Source organism: Camelus bactrianus, chromosome X (genome assembly GCF_048773025.1).
Source record: "Camelus bactrianus isolate YW-2024 breed Bactrian camel chromosome X, ASM4877302v1, whole genome shotgun sequence".
Taxonomy (NCBI): Eukaryota; Metazoa; Chordata; class Mammalia; order Artiodactyla; family Camelidae; genus Camelus; species Camelus bactrianus.
Genome location: NC_133575.1, coordinates 7,321,936 through 7,347,784, shown reverse-complemented (window position 1 = coordinate 7,347,784; position 25,849 = coordinate 7,321,936). Strand labels below are relative to the sequence as shown.

Sequence of the window (25,849 nt, the reverse complement as noted above, 5' to 3'; positions counted from 1 at the left end):
TTCTCTGAGATGTATCCCAGAGGTGTCTGCGCCTCTGCTGATGAGCATCTTGGTCCCCACAGCTCCCAACCCTCCCACAATTAGAGAAGAGCTCTGCACGGCTTCCTACGACACCATCACCGTTCACTGGACCTCTGATGACGAATTCAGTGTGGTCTCCTACGAGCTCCAGTACACCATCTTCACCGGACAAGCCAATGTTGTTAGTGAGTACCGCACGCCCTGTTGATTTCTCTGCTTGGTGACTGTTTTTAGACAGATTGCATTTTTGAATTTAAATCTCAAGGGAAGACAAGGAAGGAAAGGATGCACAATATGTATTGGCTTGTCTTCCCTAAACCAAGGAGGTGACAGCACTCACTTGTACTGTGTTAGTAAATATAACTGGCCAGATAGCACTGAAAAATTTTCATCTGTAGCATATGACATGGATGAATGTTACAGACCTTGTTAGGAGAAAGAAGCAGGAAACTAAAGAATGTGCGCCGTGTGAGTGCATTCATACATGTACACGTTCAAGATAAAGATAAGCTATTTTGTTTAGAGATGAATACGTAGGTGTAAAAACTGTAAATAAGACTCAGGATGATGGTTACCACTGGGATGGGAGGGGAGTAGCACCATTGGGAAAAAATATACGGGAATTCATGGGGTTAACAGCACTTTCTGGGTAGGAGTTACGTGGTTTAGTCATTATATATTTAGTTCTTTTCTGAGTGTTATTTCACAATTTTTTAAAAAGGGAATTTAATAGAAGGCGTAGCCAAAGAATACCAAATACCTGGTCCCATTTGGAGAAGAGCAGGGCCATCATTTGAAATGTTAGTAATTGGCCCCCACCTGGGAAGAATTTCAGACCTTATTTGAAACTCAGAGAAACCCCTCTCTCACTGGGGCCCATGAGATATTTGGTATCCGAGACAATTTGATGATCTCAAATCGCAGCAGTAGCTGGCCAGAGAGATGGTAACAGAGGAAATGCTCCCCCTCACCGCACAGAGTTATTTAAATTGAATTAAGTAAATGGCAAAGGACCAGAAGAAATGGCTTTTCAGGGGAGCGAGTCTGAAACTTCTTTAGCAAATAAAAATAGAATATGTCAAAGTAGACTAGACTAGAATAGCAGCCACTTTTCAACAAAGAGATGTTCTGAATAAATCCATATCACCTTAATGTGCTTTTATTATATAAACCTTTTTTCCATTAAAGACACTGTTCTTTCCTAGCTCAAGTAATTCTGAGGCATGTGATGCTTAAAACAGAAATTTGATTTAGGAGGGATTAAAAGAGTGATGCAGAAAGACCCCCACCTCTAAGTGGCGGAAGCATAAATGACTCATCCCAACAAACGGCTCCCCTACCTTCCTTACATGCCCATTTCCCAGCCTTCCCTCCTCAACCCTCTGACTTTCCACTCTTTAATCCATCTGCCATGGAAGCTTCGATTAAAATCTTACCATTTTGTAAGAATGTGTAATTTGAGGGTGGAAAGGAAAATCTCGAAATGTTGAGAACAGCTTTGGCAAGTTGCCTGAGTAAGTAGGAAGGATGGAGAAGGCAGAAATGGTGGTACAACACAAAGGTCTTGGGACAAGTGATCGTTCACTTCAGTCTTGAGAGTGGTTACGTATTAGCACGTTAAGGGGATGTGAGACAGCCGTGTCATCATAAGCAAATCCATAGAGGCAGAAAATGACAGGGTACAGTGAGCGATCTCATCTAATTAAGCCTGGCTGGAGAGTTGAGTGAGGGAGGGGAGACAGACATGAAGACGAATAGAACCAGGACTCCAACCCACATAGGTCTGGTTCTAGAAAGTACATGTTCTTAATGATCAGTTACTGCATTCTAACCCACAATAAAAAGCTAGACCACAGAGGGCCACCCAGGCTGCACCACGTTTGGATTTGACCCTGTGGGTTTGGGAGTGTGAGCAGTAGTGCGATCAGACGTGTACTTAGAAGCCAACTTGGGATGCACTGTGGAGGATGGAGTGGAACAGGGCAAGACTAGAAGCAGAGACGTGAGCTAGGAGATTCGTAGTAACTCACAGAGGCGGAGATAGTCAGGACCTGCAGGTGGCGCTAGCAGCAGAGAAGGAAAGAGAAGGTAATTCCAGAAAGACTTCTCTACCTCTGGCCCATATCCCTGGGCGGCGCCATTACTGTCCTCAGATATTTGAAGTGCTTTTCAGGGCAAGGCATGGAGCACCGGTGTAGCAGTGGTTCAGCAGCATTTCACTCTCCTTCTGGGATTCTGGATTCTCCTGGTATCGTTCCTCATCCCCAGTTCTACATGCCTGCTCCCAATCATGAAGAATGATACTCATTCTCTAAATCCTCCTTTGTAGTGAATAATGCACAAACACTGTATAGTATAGAAAACGTGTATAAAATATATACAGTGAAAATGGGATGTTTTTCAATATACTAGCCACCCACAGTTACCCACTGCAGCAGTTCCATTTCTCATGCACCTTTCTTTAGACAGTTTTTGCGGAGGCAAGGGTACACACACATACATGTACATTTGTAGGGACACGGAAGGTAGCTGCCTTACACAGTTCTTCACCGTGTTTTCACTCAATATCGTATCTGAGGGACTCTTCGATCTCAGCACAAATTAAGAACTGCTTCATTCCTTTTTGAGGCAGCATAGTATTGTGATAAGGATGTACCCTGATTTACTTATCTCTTCCTCTGTTGATGTATATATTTAGTTTGTTTCCAGTCTTTTGTCCTTATAAACAGTGCCTTAAGGAATATTCTTGAATACCTGTCTTTTCACACATGGGGAATTGTATCTGTAAAATCATCTCGTAAGATAGAATTGCTAGGACAAAGAACATTTGCATTTTAATTTTGGTTAACATTGCCAAATTGCCCTTCAGAAAGGGGACATACGGTTTTTTTGAATGCATTTTTCCAGCTGTATGAGCTTATAGCTCACTGATCTAGGATATATGTAACATAAATTTAACATGGAATTAAAGTCTAATAAGACTTTCAACCCTTGATTATGCTTCACCATAAGCCTGAGATACAAATGACTCTGTAAGCACTGATGTCATACTAAATGGTCACTCTTTCATTTAAAGCAGTGATTCTCAACTGAGGGCAATTTGTCCGCCAGGAAACATTTGGCAGTGTCTGGAGACATTTTTTTTTAATTTAATCTTTTTATTTTTTCTTTTTCCTTTTCTCAGTTTTATTAGGTAGAAAGGGAACATTTTTTGTTCTCACAACTCAGGGGAAAAGTTGCTACTGGCATCTAGTAGGGACAAGCCAGGGATGATGGGAAATATCCCGCAGTGTACAGGAAACTCCCCACACACATGCGCAGCAAAGGATTATCTGCCCCAAAATGTCAGTAGTGCCGAGGTTGAGAAAGCCTAATTTAAAACAAGGTAAACAAAAAGCATCGACATGATTCAATTCTAAATACTGAGAATATAACTGAACACAACCCCCACACAAATATACCATATAGCATAGAAGGGGAAACACAACAAGGAGAAGTGAGTATAATTAATTTCTTTTTGTTCTCACTTAAGGAATTACTTCCTCAGTGTTGTGTAACCAGAAAAAGAAAACATTTGGAGTCATTTTATACGTAAAGGATGATTTTGACCCACACGAAGAATGTTATATTTCCCTGAAATTGATTTTGCTTGATCCAGGAAAAATTCTATCAGTTTTCTGTTGCTGTGTAAGAAATTTTCCAAAACTTTGCAGCTTAAACAATGCCCATTTATTATTCCACAATGTGTATGGGTCAGGATTCTGGACCCAGCTTAACTGGGTCTTAGGGTCTCTTAAGGCTGAAGTCAAAGTGTTGGCTGGGCTGCATTCTCATCTGGAAGCGCAGTTAAGGAAGAATCCACTTCCTAGCTTCCTTAGTTTGCTGTCAGAATGTATTTCATTATGGTTGTAAAATTCATGGAAGCTTGCTCTTCAAAGCCTGCAAGGGAGAAAGAGTCTGCTACTTCAAGTCTCTCACCTCTAAACCCTCCTTTAGAAGGCTTACCTGATTAGGTCAGACCCACCCAGGATATTCTCTCTCTCTCTCTCTCTCTCTCTCTCTCTCTCTCTCTCTTAATGAACTCAAAGTCAACTCATTAGGGACCTTAGTTACATTTGCAAACTCCCTGCACCTTAGCCGTCGCATATAATATCACAGTAGTGATAAAGGTGATGGAACTTTTCTTTTGACATATTCTGTTAGTTAGAAGCAGGTCACAGTCACAGGTCCTCCTGACACTCAAGGAGAGAGGGTTCCTCACACAAAGTCGTGAATGGTATGTAGTGATGGGCCCTGTACCAGCAGGCTTTTGTGGAACAGGACCCACCGAGCACGCAACAGCACACCTGTGCTGCTTGTGCGTGCGGACCCGGGCTGGGCTCCCTGGCGGCTCAGGCTGGGAAGCGTGGCAGCCCTGCTGCCGGACCGCGCTCTCCCGCAGTCTGGCTCAGGCACGGGCTCGGTGACCGCAGAGGCGAGGGCGGAAGGGCAGACCTCATTGCACACATGCTTTCCAGGCCCCTGTCTTTGTAATGTGAGCTGACATGCCATTGGCCAAAAGCACGTCTCATGGGTGAGCCCAGAGTCAGAATGAGAGGCCTGCAAGGTGGCACAGCACGGTGCATGGGTACAGCGAGAAGGAAGGCAGTGGGGCCAGAGGGCCACTGCGCTGGGGCCCCGGCTGGACCCCAGTGCTTCTCTCCCTCCCCAGAATCAAAGGGAGATACCTACTGCTTGAAACTTAGGGTTGCCCGGGTGACTAGACGGGGACGAATGTGCCTATTTCCATGCTGTTGGCATGAATACCAAAGACAGGCACATAAAATGAAGAGATGAGAAAAGGCCAGGCATCCGGAGCTCCAGTGGCGGCGACACTGCTGACCTCGGAGCTGTAGGCTGGGGGGTTCCAGGGCAGGTGTTTGTTCCCAGAAAGAAGCTGCCACAAGAAAATACACGCACGTGGCTTAATGAAGGTTCCAGACCTGCCTGTTGAGTATGTAGATGTGGGAAAGGCCCGTCCTCCCAGGGGAGGTGGAAGCCAGCGCAGCTGCGGGTGCTCAGCTAACTGGAGTGCCCGTCAGTTTGTGAGTGTCGGCCTTGGTTTGTCTCTATAACGTGCACTAAACCGATACAGTGAGGTCCTGACGCCTGCCCGACAGCCTGCAGCAGTGCAAGTGTAAATGTGCTAAAAAGGTAACGGAAAGGCAAACACTCTCAGATTATTTTCTTCTTAACTATTATGCATAGTCACTGAGGGAGACCTGGATTGAAGCCCCAGCTTTGGACCTCACTAGCTCTATAATTGGGAGCAAATTATTTAACATCCTCTCAGTCTGTTGTCTCATCTGTAAGAAGAGGTCGTGTTCTAACTTCACATGGTTGAGATACCAAAAGCAAAGGGCTTAGCCCTGTGCTGGCCAGTGTCAGCACATAGCTGTTCAAAGTTACCGTTCCTCCGAAAACGTAGAGTATACTCAACCCGTGGCTACGGTCAGTTTTGCAATTTGCAGGGTGTCGTACCTGATGGCGCTTTACGCAGTCTTCGTGTGAAAGGCGTTCCTTCAATGGTGTTGGTCCGTCCTATCATTTGGGTTTTTTTGTTTGTTTGTTTTGATTGAAGTAGAGCCAATTTACAGTGTTGTTAGTCTCTGGTGTACACAGTGACTCAGTTATGCACACATATATGTTCTTTTTCAGTATAAGTTATTACAAGCTATTGAATACAGTTCACTGCGCTATACAGTAGGACCTTGTTGTTTATTTATTCTGTATACAGTAGTTTGTATCTGCAAATCCCAAACTCCCAAATCCCAAACTCCGAATTTATCCCTTTCCCCCCTGGTAACCATAAGTTTGTTTCCTATCTCGGTGAGTCTGTTTGTGTTTGGTAAATAGGTTCATGTGTGCCACTTACTTAGATTCCACATAGAAGTGATACGTGGTATCTGTGTTTCTCTTTCTGGCTTGCTTCATTTTGTATAATAATCTCTAGGCCCATCCATGTTTCTGCAGATGGCATTGTTTCATTCTTTTTCATGGCTGGGTAGTATTCTGCACGCATGCGCGCACATGTGTACGTGTGTGTGTACTTGTACACACACACACATCTTTATCCAGTCATCTGTCAACAGACACTTAAGTTGCTTCCATGTCTTGGCGGTTGTACATAGTGCTGCTCTGAACATTTATCCTACCATTTGAGGGGAATATCCTTTGCAGATGTTCTATTGAATGACAGGATCTAAAACTACAAACTCTGTTGAAAACGAGGAGATAGAATGCTCCAAAGCTGGCTGTGGCTCCTTGTGCCACTAAGCAGCCTTTTAGTGTCCTTTGGTCGTGGTTTCTTCACTTGTCATAATAAATTCTAATTAATTGCCCTCAACTGACTTTGCTGAAGGAGAATTAGATACTGTCTACTTTTAATCTCATAAAAAGACTGTGCCTAATCAAATTCATACACTCAAATGCAAAATTAATGACATTTAATTTTTTATCTTTCATTTTTATTAACAGACTTATGACTACAGATGTTCATGAAGTGCTTATTAAGAAAGATATGTTTTCTCTGTTTCTTCCAAAACTACTCTTAATGCATCATTTAAAATCTTGGAGCCTCTTCCCAGCAGCCTATTTTTATTATTGGCAAAAGTCAAGAGATAGATTTCTTCAAGCCTTCATGGCATAGTAGTTCTCTGTATTTAATTTGGTCATTTAGAAAACATTCATGAAAGTTATTAAACATACACAATTTGTATAGAGAAGGAAAAGAATGTTCACTTCTGTCCAGTCTGTTAGAAGAGACAGAGGATGTTAGAAGCTGGTGTGCAGCCTCTCTGAAGAGCGTCCATGGTGCGTAATGTTTTCTACATAATGTTTTACTGTGAGATGACAGTTGCTATACAAGGCTCTGAAATCCCAAATGTCATTAGGATCTTGTAATGAGCAGCACTATATAGGGAGATGCTTCTGACCCATTGTGAATGGGGGGGGGAGTACAAACTCAAAAAACTCAATTGTTTCATCAGGAACTAATTATCTCCTGAGTTCCATTGTTGTTGTAATACCTCAGGCTGAATTGGAGAAGGTGACTGTTGGCATCCTCTCAAAGATGATTGAAAAGGAATTTAGAGAAAAGTAGAAGTTCCAGCCAGGATGGTTCTGGGGGTGTTTCATAAAGGGAGGAATAAAACCTGGTCAACAGTCCCAACACAGTGGGGTACCGAGGCAGAAAAGTCTGGTGCTTGGCGCCACGTGCAAGAAGTGAAGTGGTGCTGGCGCTGGACCAACACTAGCGAGGCAACGATGGTCTGCCCCGTGGCACCCCACTTCCTGCAGCCCCCAGATGAAAACGGCCGACGTTGCTTTCTTGGCATTTGTAATCAGCTTCTCAGTGATGACCTTGGCAATGATAATATAAAGGTAAGCCTAAATAGTGCTAGTTAGCATTCATGCAAACAGACTGTCCTGGTGTTAAGTTATCCAGTCAAACTGTACCACTCCATAAACATCTTGTTCTTTTAATAATCAAAGGAAAAAATCAAGGACCTCTTCAGAATAATCAGGATAGTCAGGGTCCCTTTTTTGTTTGAAAAAGTTTTCTGAAACATTAAATCTTCTTTGTTGGGTTAAGACTTTGGCTTGTAAGCCAAGTTGCAGTTTGCGGCAATTGCAGACATCTGCTTTATGATGTTGCTGAAAGCATTCCTCCACATTAAACCCAGCTTTGGGGTTGTACCGTGATGTAAAGTTTATTGAAACATTTTTACATTTGCTTTCTTTGACCACAATAGTCATTTTACTGGACCATATGCAATTAAACAGGAACAGTGTAAGCGCAGTGACACTGACAGCATTCTCATTTGAGTCCACTGAATGCTGTTGAGTGTTTTCATTTGTGCCTGCCCGCTGTTGCCAAAGGTCTGGGAATGCGTGTGGATTTATCCCTAGGCAATGGAAAAGCTTGTTGTTTTTGTTTTCTTAATATTGTTATATTATGATTAAGGATCTCAAGTGAGTTCCAGGCTTCTGGGGGCCCAAGGCTGAGAACTGACCCTTCTTTGGTGGGAGCAAAATCTCCTCTTTGGCTGTGGCATTACCCAGCAATATGGAGTTTGTTACAGCTCTATTTCGGGAAAAGGGGAGGTGAGAAGGTGTTAAAAGGGATATGTAGTCGGGAGAGGCCCATGTTACTGACCTATCTGGGGCCGTTTTCCTTATACAAGGGAAAACTGGTAGAACAGGGGGCTAAGAATTAGGGGGAAACTGGGAGTGGGGGCGGTGGATGGTGTCTTACTTGCTCTCTGTCTCCAAACACAGAACTGGCTCTGTCAAATCTGCAGATGTTTACAGAGGGCAGTGAAGAGATGTGATAGAAAGTTCATAAGGTTTTAAAATTATATTTATATTTGTTTATATATTTTAAGGCTCACTGAAATGTGCCTGAAAATACTACGCACCCAAGATACAAGTCATAGGAGGTGACTTTTCACAGTGACGAGTCTTTTTAAGTTCTGCTCCACAGTGAGGCTACCGGGAACAATGCTGAGCTAAAAAGGCGGAGAAAGTATTTAGTAGGATTCAACGGCAGATGTCATGGGACCGTGAACATCTTGAAATGCTATGCAAATATTTGTGGCTTGGTATGGCTATGCATTTGTGAATTTCTTTCTACAGACATCTGTTATTAGATTCTCAAAGGGGTAAGACTAAAGAAAGATTAAGGGACTGCTCCTTGGGAGCATGGTTAAGGTGTAAGTTGCCTCAAGATCAAAAGATCTCACCCTTTGACTTGCAATTCCACTGAAAGGGAAGGGTGGGGGCAAATTGAGAGCCCCTCAGGAAGTGGAGGGGCCCAGCCCTCTACCAAGAACTGGTGAAGGAAATTCACCAGAGTCAGGAAACTGCAAGGCAGCCCCGTCAACAGCGGGGCTGGGAAAAGGTTCGATTAGCAGAGAGATTGATGGGCGGAGAGAGGAGAGTTGGGCCCAATACCAAAGAGATGTTTTCAGCATCAGCCAGCTGCAAAACACAACAGCTTCCTTTTTCTTCCTCTGTCTTCTCAGCATCATAAATCCACAGCCTGCTCGTCAAACCACATCCTGCAGGATGCAGCCAGAACGGACATGCTAGCTAGGGATGCGGCTGGTCATGGTCGTTGTTGATGCTTTTCTAAGAGCTATACTGTGCCCTGAGGTGCCACCGCTCCAGAGTTCTCTTAGGAACATGTGTCCTGAATCAGTTAACTGTGACCACACTAGTACTGGGTCACACACCATCCTGATGGTCATTTTCTTAAGTCCCCCATCAGAAGTTGGGCTGGAGTTGGCCTGCCTCTGCTGGTCTCACTCCTGAATTGGCTGAGCAGTAGAGCTGTTTCCTGTGTCTCTCCTGCTGTTGGGATGAGCAGACTGTTGGGATGGTCTCTGCAAGGGGGCAGCGGAAACTGTCTCAAGACCTTGTATGTAATACCTATCCTTGCAACCGGCACCTTGTCATTTCTGCCTCATCCTATTGGCAAAAGCAGGTCACATGGCCGCACCCAAAGCCATGCAATAAGAGAATATGACCCATCGCTTTAGAGGGAAAAGCTGCAAAGTCACTTAGGCCTGGATCCAGGGCAGAGTGAAGGATTAGAAGCAAAAATGCAATCTACGAAGAGGAATATATAAATAAAACCGAATCACCACGCTGCTGTCCGCCAGAAATTGACACAGCACTGTAAACTGATTCTACTTCAATTTAAAAAAAAAAAAAAACAAACCAAAAAGCGCAATCTACTACATAGACATTAGTGAAGTCAGTTTCTCATATGTGACTCAGGTCGCTTCTCACCTTTTCTGAGTCTCCAAGTTGATGAGATCCAAAATGCGAAGATCGTTGTAATGAGCATGGGGGGGAGGGTGCAGGGGAGGGACTCCGCGGTCACTTGCTTTCTTTTCATCCCACAGCACCTAGTCACACATCGTGCCTGTGGACGGTCGGTCCTGAAGACCCTGGACAGAACCGCCCCTGCTGCTCCTCTCCACGCTCAACAGAATTTGCAATATGACCATCTTCGCTGGTTTTTCCATTCAGAGCACACAGTGGGAAGCTCTAATACTAAATACAGGTTGCCATCCTGCTTGTGAGCAGGACAGTGGGCGCTTCAGTTGATCGGTGGTCTTCCTAAGAAGGGACAGAGCTCTCCATTTATAGTTCAAGTAACCTCAAGTGACGCGACCTTGACGTTGTGCAAATTTGCCCCACGCACCCAAAACCCATCCCGTCTGCTTGGCTTTGCAGGTCTGTGCAACTCGGCCGACAGCTGGATGATCGTGCCCAACATCAAGCAGAACCACTACACGGTCCACGGTCTGCAGAGCGGCACCAAGTACATCTTCATCGTCAAGGCCATCAACCAGGCGGGCAGCCGCAGCAGTGAGCCTGGGAAGTTGAAGACAAACAGTACGTGCCGCGAGCTGTCTCTCATCTGCGCTCCTTTCAGCTGCCTCTAGCTCCCTTGCTGCTCCTTTTCTCTGTCTCTGGCATCGCTGACAGCCTCAAAAAGGCCAGCCTGTAAAAAAGCAAGGAGGGGTGGATTTTGCATCAGATGCCTCTCGGTTCCCAGCCTGAGACGGAGCTGGGGCTCTGGAAATGGCCAGGAGCATTCTTTTCCGTAGCAGAATAGCAAATTAGTAACTCCTCCTTCAGGCGTTCTTTGTTGTACTCCAGATGCCTGCCCCAGGCTGTGGGTCTCCATCAGAGGTGATTCTGGCTCCCTGCGTGACTCGGAGCACTGTCTGGAGTCAGGTTTGGTTGCCCCAGCTGGGGTGGGTGGGCTGGTACCTAGCGGTCAGGGGCGAGGGGAGAGGGGAAGTGTCCCCCCGTACCCGGGACAGCCCCTGCAGCCAAGACAGATCCGGCTAGACGTGCGGCTTGTCACACTATCGTCTCCCTCCCTGCCCACATGTGTTTTGTTTTATCTTTTCTTCTTTCTTTACATCTTTTTGATCTAGAAATATTCTGTTACACAGTATGGTATTTCTTTGCATAAGACCTCCCACGAGAGAGCAAATTAGAGTCTGTCAATATGACACCATGTTATAGGGTTGCCAGCCAGCCAGCCCCCCACTGAAACCAAATCCTTATCTCAGTAGTCAGATAACTATATTTTACTCCAGATATATGTGTTTAAGACACATACTTAAAAAAAAATTTTTATTGAAGTACAGTCAGTTACAGTGTGTCAATGTCTGGTGTCCAGCAGTGTCCCAGTCATGCGTCTACATACATATATTCGTTTTCATATTGTTTTTCATTAAAGATTATTGCAAGATACTGAATATAGTTCCCTGTGCTGTACAGAAGAAACTTGGTTTTTTCCATCTATTTTTTATGTAGTGACTAACATTTGCAAATCTCAAATTCCCAAATTTATTGCTGCCCACCCCCTTACCCCGATAACCATAAGATTGTTTACTAAGTCTCCAAGTCTGTTTTGTAGATGAGTTCAGTGTCCTTTTTTTTTTTTATGATTCCACATATGAGTGATATCATATGGTATTTTTCTCTTTCTGACTTCACTTAAAATGACAATCTAGGTCCATCCATGTTGCTGCAAATGGCATTATTTTTTATGGCTGAGTAGTATTCCATTGTATAAGTACACCACTTCTTTATCCAGTCACCTGTCGATGGACATTTAGGTTGTTTCCATGTCTTGGCTGTTGTAAATAGTGCTGTTATGAACATTGGGGTGCATGAATGTTTGTTTTCAAATTAGCATTCCCTCTGGATATATACCCAGAAGTGGGATTGCTGGATCATATGGTAAACTCTGTTTTTACTTTTTGGAGGAATCTCCATACTTTTTCTATAATGGCTGCACCAAACTCCATTCCCATCAATAGTATGGGAGGGTTTCCTTTTCTCCACACCCTCTCCAGCATTTATCATTTGTGAACTTCTGAATGATGGCCTTTTTTTTTTTTAACATTTTTTATTGATTTATAATCATTTTACAATGTTGTGTCAAATTCCAGTGTAGCACAATTTTTCAGTCAAACATAGACTTGTCACATTTTTTTCTCTGTGAGATACCATAACATTTCATGTATATTTCCCTGTACTATACAGTATAATCTTGTTTATCCATTCTACAATTCTGAAATCCTAGTCTATCCCTTCCCACCCTCCACCCCCTTGGCAACCACAAGTCTGTATTGTCTGTGAGTCTATTTCTGTCCTGTATTTACGCTTTTTGTTTATTTGTTTGTTTGTTTTTGTTTTTTAGATTCCACATACGAGCGATCTCATATGGTATTTTTCTTTCTCTTTCTGGCTTACTTCACTTAGAATGACATTCTCCAGGAGCATCCACGTTGCTGCAAATGGCATTATGTTGTCGGTTTTTATGGCTGAGTAGTATTCCGTTGTATAAATATACCACCTCTTCTTTATCCAATCACCTGTTGATGGACATTTAGGCTGTTTCCATGTCTTGGCTATTGTAAATAGTGCTGCTATGAACATTGGGGTGCAGGTGTCATCCTGAAGTAGGGTTCCTTCTGGATACAAGCCCAGGAGTGGGATTCCTGGGTCATACGGTAAGTCTATTCCTAGTCTTTTGAGGAATCTCCACACTGCTTTCCATAGTGGCACCAAACTCCATTCCCACCAACAGTGCAGGAGGGTTCCCTTTTCTCCACATCCTCTCCAGCATTTATCATTTGTGAACTTCTGAATGATGGCCATTCTGACTGGTGTGAGGTGATACCTTATTGTAGTTTTGATTTGCATTTCTTTGATAATTAGCAGTGTTGAGCATTTTTTCACGTGCCTGTCAGCCATTTGTACGTCTTCACTGGAGAATTGCTTGTCTAGGTCTTCTGCCCATGTTTGGATTGGGTTGTTTGGGTTTTTTTGTTCAGTTGTACGAGCTGTTTATATACTCTGGAAATTAAGCCCCTGTCAGTCATATCATTTGCAAATATTTTCTACCAGTCCGTAGGTTGTCTTTTTGATTGGCTTAAGTTTCCCTTGCTTGAAGACATGTATTCTTAAACAAGCTGATTTTGCCTTTCAGTGTCTCTGCTGGTAAAGAAGGAAACATTTTTAGAGATTAAATAAGAATACACACACACACACACACTGAGGTTAATTCTGTAGAACAGATCTTTGAAATTTGTGCTTCATCGGTTTTACAAAAGACAATGCGTTCACTTCGCTTAGACAGGTAATGTCATCTCTTTCCAGACGTGCAGTCATCGATGGGACGTTAAGTTCCCTACAAGGGGTTGGCACACTGTTTCTGTTACGTGCCAAATAGTAACTATTTGGGGCTGTGCGGATGAGATGGTCTAGCCAGGTCACAGGTGTTCAGCTCTGCCATTGTCGTGCAAAAACGTGGTGCGGCCGGCCGTGGTCATTGAAACGTTACTGGCAACCACAGTAAAGTGGGCTGGCTTTGGGCCGTAGTTTGCCAAACTCCGAGGTTCTACAAATATTACAAGGAAACGAATTCTTTAGGCAAGTAAAGGATTAATTTGTTCCCTGAGCTCATCTGTCCTTGTTGAGGCAAAAGCCTTGAACCTGGACAGAGTCGGTGACAGTGTCTTCGGGAAACGCACCTGGGCACGGGCGGGCTTTGCTCCCCGAGGACGCGGCAGGTGGGGCCTGAGCCCGCTCGGCGCCCTGCGGGTGAGGCTGGAGCGGAGACGAGCCCGCTGGCTCTCAGCGCCGTGAGCCCAGCCTTCCCGGGGGCTCTGACCGCTGCTCTTCCGCACTGAAGAAGGGCAAGCAGAGCACGGCCTTCGTTGTCAGCCACGGGGGCCTTTACGGAGCTCCTTCCTCCTCCTCCCTCCTCCTCCCATGACTGTCCAGTTAGGTTTATGCATGTTCTATCTTCCACTGGTGAAAACTGGACTATTTTAAGCGAAACCATCTTCGGGGTCTTCCTGTCTTAGCTCCTCCTTGACCCCTAGTAGCTCGGTAATCCGGTAGGGCCAGGTCTTACGGCCTTTGAGAGAACGCTCGCTCCCCTGCTCAGCTCTTGAGGATTTTCTCAGCTCCCCTTTACGCTGCTCTTTGACACGGACAGGATGCTGAAACGCGTCAGCAGCCTGCAGCCCCCGGGCCAGACTCGGCGGCCTGGTTCTGCAGACTAAGTTTTATTGGCACACAGCCGTGCCCGTCTGTTTTGCTTATGGTCTATGGCTGCCTCCATGCTAGGACACCAGGGTCCTTTTCCTTTTAATTTTAGTTTTTATTAAAGAGCAGCTCATCTACAATGTTAGTTTCAGGTGTTCAGTACAGCACGTCAGTTATACACATATATACATACTTTTTTCAGTTTCTTTTCCGTTGTAGACTATTATGAGATAATGAATATAGTCCTCTGCGCTGTACAGTAGGCCTTGTTATTTATCTATTTTAGTTACTTTTTCCCAAGGTATTTGTTTTTTTCCTTCCAGTTTTATTGAGATATAGTTGACGTACAACACTCTTTAAGAGCTACAGCGTAATGAGTTAATGCGTGTGTATGTCTATGTATATATGCACTTACTTGCGTATTCATGTCACTATGTAGAGAAGCGATGACCACAGTAAGTTTAAAATACCCGTTACCTCATGGAGTTACCAGCAATGTTTTTTCCCTGATGATAGGATTTCCTTTCTCAACAGCTTTCGAATACGCCACACAGCACACGTTGCATATCACCTCCCTGGCACCCACTTAGCTCGTAGCTGCAGCTTTGTGCCTTGTGACCGCTGTGAGGTGATACGTCATTGTAGTTTGGATTTGCGTTTCTCTGATAATTCCGTAGGTTGCTGTTTGGTTTTGCTTATGGCTTCCTGGGCTGTGCAGAAGCTTGTAAGGGGAATTAGGCTCCATTTGTTTATTTCTGCTCTTCTCTCTATTGCTTGGGTAGACTGCCCTAGGAGAACATTGCTGAGATGTGAGATAATGTCGTGCCTATGTTTTCTTCTAGGAGGTTTATAGTGTCTTGTCTTATATTTAAGTCTTTAAGCCATTTGGAGTTTATTTTTGTGTGTGGGGTGAGGGAGTGTTCTAGCTTCACTGACTGACATGCTGCTGTCCAGTTTTCCCAACACCACTTGCTGAAGAGACTATCTTTTCTCCGTTGTATGTTCTTGCCCCTTTCGTCAAAGATTAATTGACCAAAAGTGTGTGGGTTTATTTCTGGGCTCTCTGTTCTGTTCCACTGGTCCCTGGGTCTTGTTTTTGCTGTAGCTCTCTTGTGTTGTCTGCAGTCTGGGAGGGTTATTTCTTCAGCAATGCTTTGGCAATTCAGGGTCTTTTGTGACTGCATATAAATTTTAGGATTATTTGTTCTAGTTCTGTGGAAAAGGTGCTGGGTAAAATCTGTAGACTGCTTTGGGTAGTATCACCATTTTAACGATATTAATTCTTCCAAATGCAGAACATAGGCTATCGTTCCATTTCTTTCAGTCCTCTTTAATTTCCTTGGTCAGTGTTGTTTGGTTCGCCCCCTGTCAGTCTTTCACCTCCTTGGTCAGGTTTATTCCTCAGGAGTTTTAAAAGGAATTGTTCCTTTACTTTCCTCTTCTGACATGTCATTGTTAGTGTGAAGAAATGCCACTGGCTGATGGTGTATCCTCCCCCCTTGCCCCATTCTGTTACCAGCTCTACTACTTTGTGTGGAGCCTTGAGGGTTTTCTATAATAGCATCATGTCATCTGCATATAGTGACAGCTTTACCTCTTCTCTTCCCATTTGGATCCCTTGCATTTTTTCTTTTTCTTATCTATGTTATATATAGTAGTATGCATCTGTGCATCCCAAACTGCTAATTGAGCCCTTCCCCCCTTTGGTAAGCAGAGTTTGTTTTCTGTATCCGTGGGTCTATTGAGCAGTGTTAATTGAAAAGCCCCGGGAGAAACCACATGGCGAGCATCGCTGACAATATTTCCGATCTGCCTCTTCCAAAGAAAGTATGCCGGTCCCTGATCCAAAAGACAGGGTTTTAGAGGCGTGTCATGTTTGTATCCAAGCAGCGACTAGCCATCCTTTGGCCTCCTCGCAAGGGACCGTAACGCAAACTGTCCCAAGCTTGCTGCCTCGGTGTCGCAGCCAGCATCGTGTCCTGCCACAGTCAGCCGTACCAGACCTTCCCTGTGACTGTCCGAGAGCTGTGCGCTGGGCAGAAGGGGCCTGGCAACCGCAGCAGTGGCTGCAGTGTTGGGACATCGTGGTATCTGCATCATGTTGTAACTCATTTCCTGCCTTTAATCACCTTGTGCCCGACCTGGTGGTGAGTGTCAGGGCGTGCTCCAAAGCAATGCTGAATTCTCGAATGGTTAACAAGATGTTTAGGTGTGGTTCTGCCAAGATTTTCTAAGGGTTCCATTTTGAAAACACAAATGTGAATAATGAAATAGGGAAGGCCTTATTATATCTGTAAATGAACTTAGGAGTTAAAAACCCAGGTGATACCATCACATTTTTGGCCTGAGCTTGTGGGCTGAAACAGACAATTTTATATTCATTCTAAGCTCGTGAAAGTGATGCTTTAATTTTGAACACGCAAACTACTGTAAGCTTTTAGAATCTCTGTTAAAATCTGCAATCTTGATTTGTTTGGTTTCTGGTCTGAAATCTCTTGAGCATGAACTCATTTTGAGCTGATTGAAGACTATTTTCTCCTCGCTTCCGGGACGCTCTTCGCCCGGGGCAGTCTGTACAGCTGGGAGCCGGGGAGAGAGCTTATACCCCGTTTTGGTTGATCTGTGGCCGTGCTGTTGTTGAAGCGTTAGCGCTTCGGCACCTTAGAACTGACTGTGAGCATGAAGGCTGGGACATACTGTATCCTTTCTCAATCTCATTATGAAAGCATGTTTTTGGCCTGGTGGAAATACAGTTGTTTTCATCTTCCTCTTTTTGTGAAACCTTTTTTTCAGGCCAGCCTTTTAAACTGGACCCCAAATCTGCACATCGCAAGCTAAAGGTGTCCCATGATAACTTGACGGTGGAACGTGATGAATCCTCCTCCAAAAAGAGCCACACGCCTGAACGCTTCACCAGCCAGGGGAGCTATGGTGTAGCTGGAAACGTGTTCATTGACAGTGGCCGCCATTACTGGGAAGTGGTCATAAGCGGAAGCACATGGTAGGTACTTGTATCCATTGTCCCACTATGAGAAGACACCATCAGTCTGGACTCGGTCAGAGCAGGCGGAGCTGGAGTGGGAGGGTGTGAGGAGCTCATTGCTCTGCTGTGAGAGTTTCCAGGCTCCAACACAGGGTGAGGAACCAGGGACTCAGCAAGCATAGCCCCTCAGTGCAGGAGAGAAAGGTGAGTGTGAGGAAAGTACGGGAGCCAGAGTGAGGCTACAGGTCAGGGGGAGAGAGCAGGGCTAGCATGCAGGAGGGCAGAGGTTCAAGTCAGGAGGGGAGACTCTCTACATATATAGACTTTGTCTATATGTAAAGTACATGTCTTACACACAGTCTATGGGTAGGTCTTGTTTTTTATACATCTCTTATTGGAGTGTACAGTCTTCTATTGATATGCAGGAGGCCCCAAAACTGAAAATCTTACAGGTGCTCAAGTCTGTCAGTTCAATTGCTGTTACTCACCTCCATAAATGGTTCAATCTGTTCATCTTTGCCTCCTTTCTTTTCCTGATCTCTTTACTCCCAAGATAAATTCTACTCACCCAGCTCAAGTTTCACTTCCTCCATTAAGCCATTCATTCAGGGCTTCATGGAGCACTGAGTGCCAGGCGCTAGAATACAGTGGTTGAGTGACAGACACAATCCTTGCCTTCATGAAGCTTACGTCCAGGTAGGAGGAAGGCCAGCGAGTAAACTGAATGCTGAGGAATGACATAATCAGGGAGTAATAAGTGCTCTGACGACATAAAACAGGGATGGGAGGAGGAGGAGGCGGCAGCCAGTCGCTCAGCTAAGCATTTTATAGATGTTGGCTCATTTATTCATTCTGACTGCCCCACAAAAGCAGGTGCTAACGGCCCATGTCACAGATGTGATGACTGAGGCCCAAAGTCACAAAGCTTGTCAGTGGCAGAGGTGAGAGGTCAGCCATCAGGTCGCAAGCTCTTAACATTGTAAAGGGCCAGAGAGCCACAATTTCTGGGCTTGCAGGGCAGCTGATCCTGTCACCGCTGCTTACCTCCACTGTCGCAGTGGGAAAGCCGCCACAGACCACACATCAACCAAGGGGTGGGGTTGGGCGCTGGTGCAACTTCATTTATAAAAAAACAAGCCGACGGCTGGATTTGGCCCATGGGTTGCAGTTGGTTGCTCTCTGCTCTTAACCACCATGCAATGTGTTTGAAACATTATAATTACTCTTTAGGGCTGACTGTGGTGAAGTGATTAATAGCTTCAGTTTTGCTTAAAAAGAAAAACCAAAACTGAAAACTGCCTAACTTAAAGAGGGTGAGTATTAGAACAGTGTTAGTTTTGAGAGAAGGATGCTAAAACCCTTATTTAACAAACTTTCAATTCCAATCTCTGCAAATAACACAGTGTGGCTAAGTCGTTTGTAGTGTTGGTACAGGTCAGCCAAAATCCATTAACTCAAATCATAAGCTGAATGTCTGCTCCCAACAACTGTACCTACCTTAGCCAATCAAGTAGGTTTCCTTCTGCTGCGGCCCTCACAATTCTCTTTACATTCCTGTTCCAACATCCCCCCAGAGGATGGAGGACAAATCCTTCCGCCCCGACTTGGCTCTGGGCCAGACTGGCATTTACAGGTTGTAGCTGCGCAGGGGCAAGATAAAAGCCCAAAGGGGAAAACACAGACTTTCTGCAGGTGCAAAAGAGCAAACATTTCTTGTTAACTAACAGGCTCTATTCATCTGGGAAGGAATCCGGTGTCTTTTAGGTTACCTGGCCATCCATGCTGGTCTCCTGCCCTTGGAGGGGTGGCATGGGGAAGCCCACCAGGCCGCTTGTGCTACACCAACACCAATCAGCAGGACCTTGAAAACACCCTCCAGCTGTCACCATCAACTCATGAGGCGGGTAGGGGGGATTCTAAGATTAATTGCCACACTTTGGATTGTGGCAAACTTGATTGTGAAACTTGACAGTTTCAGAAAAAGTAAAAAGGAGTTTAACATTTCCTGGGAAGCATTAGCGAGGAAGGGCTGACCCTGACGGTCAAATGCCTGTAATACCTTGATTTGCAAGAGCTAAATGGCACAGCACTTTTCTCAGGAAATACAGTCCTGACTGTAAATTGACATGCCCCACTGCATGGATCATAACCTACATGTGAACAGTGCTCTGAGAAACATCACCGTGGTACTTGCTGAATTCTCCAAGTCTCACTGCGTACCTTAGTGGGGAACTGCCTTCCGCCTGCCCCTTCTAAGTTCAGTACAAATATGTCCGTAGTTTCACAGATTAATGATAACCTAGTGGTAATTTCCTTTGCTTAATGGGCTACATGCACATAGTCATTTTCTTACTCTCAAGTGCTGTTAACGTGTTCTTGGTGTTTTATGAAATGGTGTTAACAAAACGTGGGTTGATGCGACGATTACTGGGCCGGAAGTTAAAGGGGAAGGGATGAGATTCGGGATTTTTTGTTTTCCCTTTTGCTAAATGAAGTCAGGCATACCTGCCACAGCTACTTCATAGGGGGTTCAGTTAAGGTTCAAATGGGAAATAAATGTCAGCTCTCTAATAAAAAATAAAAATGGTGTTCCATAAGGAGAAGGAAGTAATACAGATAGGCAGCTATTTTGTGATGCAAATGCAGGTTCCAAATTATCTGAAAAGGGAAACGGTGTCTGCCAGGACCAAGAGAACGGCTTTGGGGAGAATACTTAAAGTTGCAAAACGAAAACCTTTCCAAAGTGTCAGTTAGGGTTCAGAGAAACCCAGGCGTCATTCTACGTACGCCCAGGAGGAAGGGCGCCCGAGGCTTCCTGGAGTCTGAACGCTACCTACAGCCCAGAGGCAAAAAAGTCTATACCCAGGAGTTCGCCCAGAAGCTTTCACAAACCTCACCTCTGCTGTCTGGAAAAGCCTGGTGTCCGTCCTCTTAGAACTTGTGGCTCTTGTACACAGGCGGCAGTGGCAGAACCTGACCCAGGGAAGTGCAGCCCCAGGCTTTTTTCCCTGGGAAGCAGGATTTTTGAGAGCAGAGGCAGAATTGACGGCACATGGGCTGGTACACTGGGCTTAACGAATGATCAATTCCAGCCTCTTAATTCACTGGTGGCGTGTTGTATGACTTTCTTCGGCACAACACTCTTAGAGTGATGGTATTTTAAATCCAGCGTGTGATTTATCAAAGACCACTGAGGTTTTTCCCTGTGCAGCGGGTAAGGTACCTTATGTCAACACCAAGTTAGACTGGTTTCTACTATCACATATTAAGAATTGAACTCTGAGTCACTTGCTCTTTGTTAAGAATAATGGGTTTTGCTTATCTATCTTAATAACTATTAAATACTACAAATATTATGGAAGCATACCTCAGCAGGGTGAAAAGAGATGAAAGGAGCTGAAGAACACTGTAGAAAGAATTCGTAACCTTTTCTTGAGCAGTGAAAGAGCATTTAGAATAACTAGGAGAGGCATCTGCTCAGAGATAGTCAGCGTTTGTGAAAACACAGTAGGAAAGAAACCCAGAAGGGCTCTTCTGGGGAGGAAAGGCATTAGGCTTGGCTGTGGTGTTTAAGTTTGTGGACTTCTGAATCATCCCAGTTTCAAATTCTGATTCCAGCAGGTAATAGTGATGTGTCATTGAGCAAAAAGGGTCAAACCACACTTACCGAAGAGTCTGTGCCAGGCCTTATGCCTGGGGTTTACACGTGTGCTTTCCTCAACTCCTCTGCGTGACCCTCAGACAATGACGGTCCTTGTCCCTGTTACAGACAAGAAAACTGAGGCTGAGAGTTGACAAGAAACTTACCGTCAAGAACGAAAATCATTCTACGTGCTAGTGAAGTTATGGAAAATGACAGACATGGTATCAATTGAAAAATTCCAAGAAGGCCAAAAGGACAAGTCTAGGGCGGTGCTGTCCAATATGGCAGCCGTGGGCCACGTGCAGCTGTTTAAATGTAACTTTAATTAAGGTAAAGTTCAGTTCCTCAGTCCCCCCGGCCCCAGTTCAAGTGCCCAGTTGCCGCACATGGCTGGTGGCTACTATATTGAACAGAATACATCATTGCCATCATTCCAGAAAGCTCTAGTGGACAGCACTGGTCTAGAAAATTCATTGTATGGGTCTTCATGAAAGTTTAAAAAAAAAGCAAAACAGAGTTCAAATTCTCTTGTAACATCTAACCTGAAAAGAGGAATGCAGCATACATGCAGATACAACGGCCCCTTTCTGCCCGCTCTGCGTTCAGAAGCGAAGATGAGGAAGCCGGGTATCAGGGTTCTTGCCGAAATTTCACTGAAGGGGAACGAACAGGGATGACAGAGGAGCACAGCAAGGAGGTCATGTCCATGTGCAGCCCGGCTCACTTTCTGTTGCTGTTTTGTCTCCACAGGTATGCCATTGGCCTTGCTTACAAATCAGCCCCGAAGCACGAGTGGATTGGGAAGAACTCTGCTTCCTGGGCGCTGTGCCGCTGTCACAACACCTGGGTGGTGAGACACAACAGCAAGGAGATCCCCATCGAGCCAGCCCCGCACCTCCGGCGCGTCGGCATCCTGCTGGACTACGACAACGGCTCCATCGCTTTCTACGATGCTTTGAACTCCATCCACCTCTACACTTTCGACATCACATTCTCGCAGCCTGTGTGCCCCACCTTCACCGTGTGGAACAAATGTTTGACCATTATAACTGGCCTTCCGATCCCAGACCATCTGGACTGCACAGAGCAGCTGCCGTGAGCACCTGGCCACATGGAGCTGGCACCTGGGGAATAGAAAGGGTGGTGACCACCTCTGCGGGGGACAGAGAAAGCACAGGCTTCCAGAATGTGATTCAGTCTCGCCAAAGTGTCTAGAAACCGGCCAAGATAAGACGTAAAACAGGCGATTCCCCCCCTTTTACTGTGTTTTATATTAAGTACAGGCTTTAATAATTTCTTCAAAAACATTTTTTTGTATTTACAGGAAAATTTATAGATTATTTATAAAAGAAACATAACCAGGATTACCAGTCTTAGGAATTCTCTGCTTTTGCACACGAGGAGGCCCAGAAGTTCACCAACTTCTTACACCCTTTATTTCATCACAGTCTATGGGCTTGAGTTAAAAAAAATCTTTATCCACCCCATTATAGGCGCCGTCACTCCTGCAGTGCATAACAATATGCAAGTATTTTAAAGAAAGATAAAAAGTAATTTTCAACCTCGTAGGGAGGGTGACAGGCTTGCTTAAACGCTGGTTTATTTGGAAGTGTTTTAACTGTGATGTCAGAAACTTCTCTTGGCTAGAGTAGGATGGAGAGGAAAAGACAAGGTCAAGAATTGACTTGGGAGCTTGGAACCCACCATGGCGAAATCTGTCATCACCCTCTACTGGGATGATGATGGAAAGAAAGGTTTGGAAACCTTTGGCCATATTTTGCCCTGCTTTTCCCAAGATTAAGGATTCTAGGAGAAAGAACATGACAAATGAGATAGCAATTGAAAACAGTCACTTTGAATCCTACTGATTATTCAGAAATTCAGGCTGATTTGTTTTTCCCGAAGTACGATCCTGTGCTGATATACATCGCTTTCATTCTTCCTTTTTACTAGCTTCTTTAGGCCTCTGAAATTTCTTCACTATGTTTAATAGCTGTCCTGTTTCCCCCTCCCCCAAGTAATTTTTCTTTGTCCCTGGGGCTGAGAAAATAAACATTTTCTGTCAAAAATGGCAGCACCACTTTGGATTGATTTTGCTGTCCAGGACGACAGCACATGACCCCCAAGCCCCACTACCAAGTCCAACTGTAAGTCACCAGAAAAACACTGCATAGTTATGAGTTGGTAATGACAAGGGACGCTGCATACAGTACTACCCTCTAGAATATGTGCCTCAAAAGTTATCTAAACAGACTTTTATTAAGCACATCTTGAATGATGTCCAAGTCCCTCTATATCCTAGTATAGTTTACCATAGAGTTGTAAGAAAAAAACAAAAACAAAAAAACAAAACTCACTATTCCTGTGCTGGAACCCGCAAATGGAACGTCAGGTGGGATTCCCAGCGTGCTGACCTGACACGCCGGCGGGGCTCTAAATAAAGGCTTTTTTTTTTTTTTTTTTTTTTTTTTTTAAAGCAGTCCTTGGACTTGGACCAGAAATCTGGCATGAGTCCTACCTGGACGGAGGGCATAACATCTAGTAGGCACTTCACTTGCTCAAATATTTACCTGGGCTACTGGGTTGGCCATTTTGACTGAACAGACTAGTGAATTTAGATGTTTTCGTCGTTATTTTAAGCAAATCGACCAGTTGTTTCTTTGAAATTCGTCCGGAGGCCCCCGTTCCCGCACCACGTTCTTCCGCGAGCGCGCGTTTCCTACCGCTCCCGTCACCGGCAGACGCGCTTTTTCTTAACAGATAGATTCTATATATTTACTACATTATTTATACCCAGATGAATATTTTGATAGCTAATTAGGACAATTTCACATCAAAAAGATGGACACCTCAATGGAAAAAAATTACTCACACTCTGGAAACTTAATGGGTTGCATTTGTCTTCCCTGAATCAACCAAAAGGGTTGGCTCAGTCATTTGTACATACTTTTTGGTAGCTGGATAACATTTTCCTGCACTTTGTACACTAACAGGTTTTTAAATAAAAGGGTCTAAAACTCAGCTTCTGAGGTTTTTAAATCATGGTCTCCAGGTACAATAAATGCTAGTTTGCCTTACGATGTTAACTATAAAGCATTTACCAGGACGTTATTTCCATGAATATAATGCTTTTCAATATAAAGAAGTTACTACTCAGATTTTCACTGCAAGCCATTTAGGTTCAGTTTTGGCTATTTTTCTAAGGACGAGAGGGATGATATAATTTTGTTGTGCAAGTCTCAGTCTTGGCTAACTTAAACATTGTGGATAGTAGCAGTTACTATTGCCATGTTGTCCTATTTACAGGAAAATATGTATATGGTGAAAGGCCACAGTGTTTACTTTCCTAACTGTTAATGATGTAGAAAAGATTCCGTGTGGACTTAGGGGGAAAGTCTGAAAAATAGATGCTATAAACACGTGCTGCAGTACAAGTTTCTAAATGGAGCTGGGGCACGTACTTCACAGGAAGCATCGCGATTCCGGGGACAAAGAGATGGCGGTGGCAGTTAAATTATTACACAAAACTGATGCAGCGCCCACCAAGGCTGCCAGGTCTGCCTCGTGGGTGTGTGAACAGTGCTGTCACGTCTTGAAATTCTTAATGTTTGGACAAGGGGCCAGCGTTTTCCATTCTGCACTGGGCCTTGCAAATTAGGTAGCCGGTCCTTAGAACTCAGAAACAGGGTACCTCTGGCTGGTGGCTACCAATGAAGAACCCTGGATCCGATGCTGAAAGTGGCTGGCTGTGGAATTCAAGTAGGACCCTAGATGGATTAAGATGAGAGTGGGCCTGGGGCAAGAGCCTCTTTCCAGCTTGAAAAGCAGATGACTTCAAAAACTGACTGCAAATTTTGATAGTTTCTGCTGGAGAAGAGGGAAAGGCCTGATGACAGACAGGAATTTTATGACGGTACTGATATACTGTCCCGAGACTTCCGGAGGAACTGAACCCGCGCCCCGCCCCCAGCGAAGGCGGAATTCCGTTTCGGCTCCAGGCACCTGCGCGGTGCCTGCAGACACGCGCGTGGATGCGCACAGACATGTGCTTTTGGTGTTGGGAAGCTGATGATCTGGTCTACACTTATAAAATGTTAAAAAAAAAAAAAAAGCCTACAAAGACAGTAATGGGGGTGGGAGAATGTTTTTAAAATAGTGCTTCTCAACAAAGGGGTGCTCTGGCAATGTCTGGAGGTATTTTGGGTTGGCCCATCTTGGGAGAGGGGGGTTACTGGCATCTAGTGAGTAGAGGCCAGGGATACTGTTCAACGCCCTACAAAGCACAGGACCGTCCCCACGACAAAGAATTATCCAACCCAAAATATCTACAGTGCCATGGATGAGAAACTCTTGTTTTTTTGGTTTGTTTGGTTTTTTAAACAAAACGCTCACGAATCTTTTTCACTTCACCCTGTATTGATTCAATGCCTGGTACAGCAAACAGAAAAGAAAGGGGACACCGAAACCTACCCTGCAGTGGTTCCTTCCCTTTAAAAAATATTGACCCAATTATTTTAAAAATCTGAAATCTGAAAAGCAATTTGAGCCTGTGTCAATCCACTGATAAGTGTCCCAACGATCTGGATGTAATTTGCTCAGTTTGGGAATGAAAAGCCAGTTCTCTGTACGCTGCTCCTTTCACCTGCACAAATTGAATTCCGGGTACTTGAGTCCTGCTGCCAAGCCCTCAGCCCAGACTCTCCATTGCTGTTGTTTTCTGGTTCAAAATAAAATCATTTTTGTGGTTCCAAGGCCCTCTGTCTCTGACTGTCTGTGGCTTTTTCACCAATTTGGGCTGTCACCATCATGGCTAGCACAAATGTTTATTCAACTTCTGCTAATTTTTGCAATATATCATCTGTCCTCCTTTCTGCCTGAAACTTTCTCGCATCTACTATCCGGCCTCTCTCAATTCAAAATGCAGTTACTTTACAAGCCTCAAAATATTCCCCAGGAAATTTAAAGACAATAAAAGGACATCTATACAGGCTTAGGGGTCAGAAGAAGAATGGCGTGGTTTCCAGTCTTCTGCACCAGGTGGAGCAGAGGAGGACAAGGCTGATTTGAGCAGA

At 44.6% G+C, this 25,849-nt stretch overlaps 1 protein-coding gene across 7 annotated transcripts in view; it reads left to right on the top strand.

Moving 5' to 3' along the window:
* The window catches only part of MID1 (midline 1), a 559,519-nt gene extending 533,991 nt beyond the window's left edge, over window positions 1-25,528 (top strand). For all 7 annotated transcript variants that reach the window (XM_045525026.2, XM_045525025.2, XM_045525028.2 and 4 more), the window contains 4 exons: window positions 63-206; window positions 10,306-10,467; window positions 16,945-17,152; window positions 21,528-25,528. In XM_045525026.2, coding sequence (XP_045380982.1) covers window positions 63-206; window positions 10,306-10,467; window positions 16,945-17,152; window positions 21,528-21,876 — 863 coding nt within the window. In that variant the 3' untranslated portion in view covers window positions 21,877-25,528. The remainder of the gene's footprint in view (window positions 1-62; window positions 207-10,305; window positions 10,468-16,944; window positions 17,153-21,527) is intronic.
* Window positions 25,529-25,849: the final 321 nt, after the last annotated feature.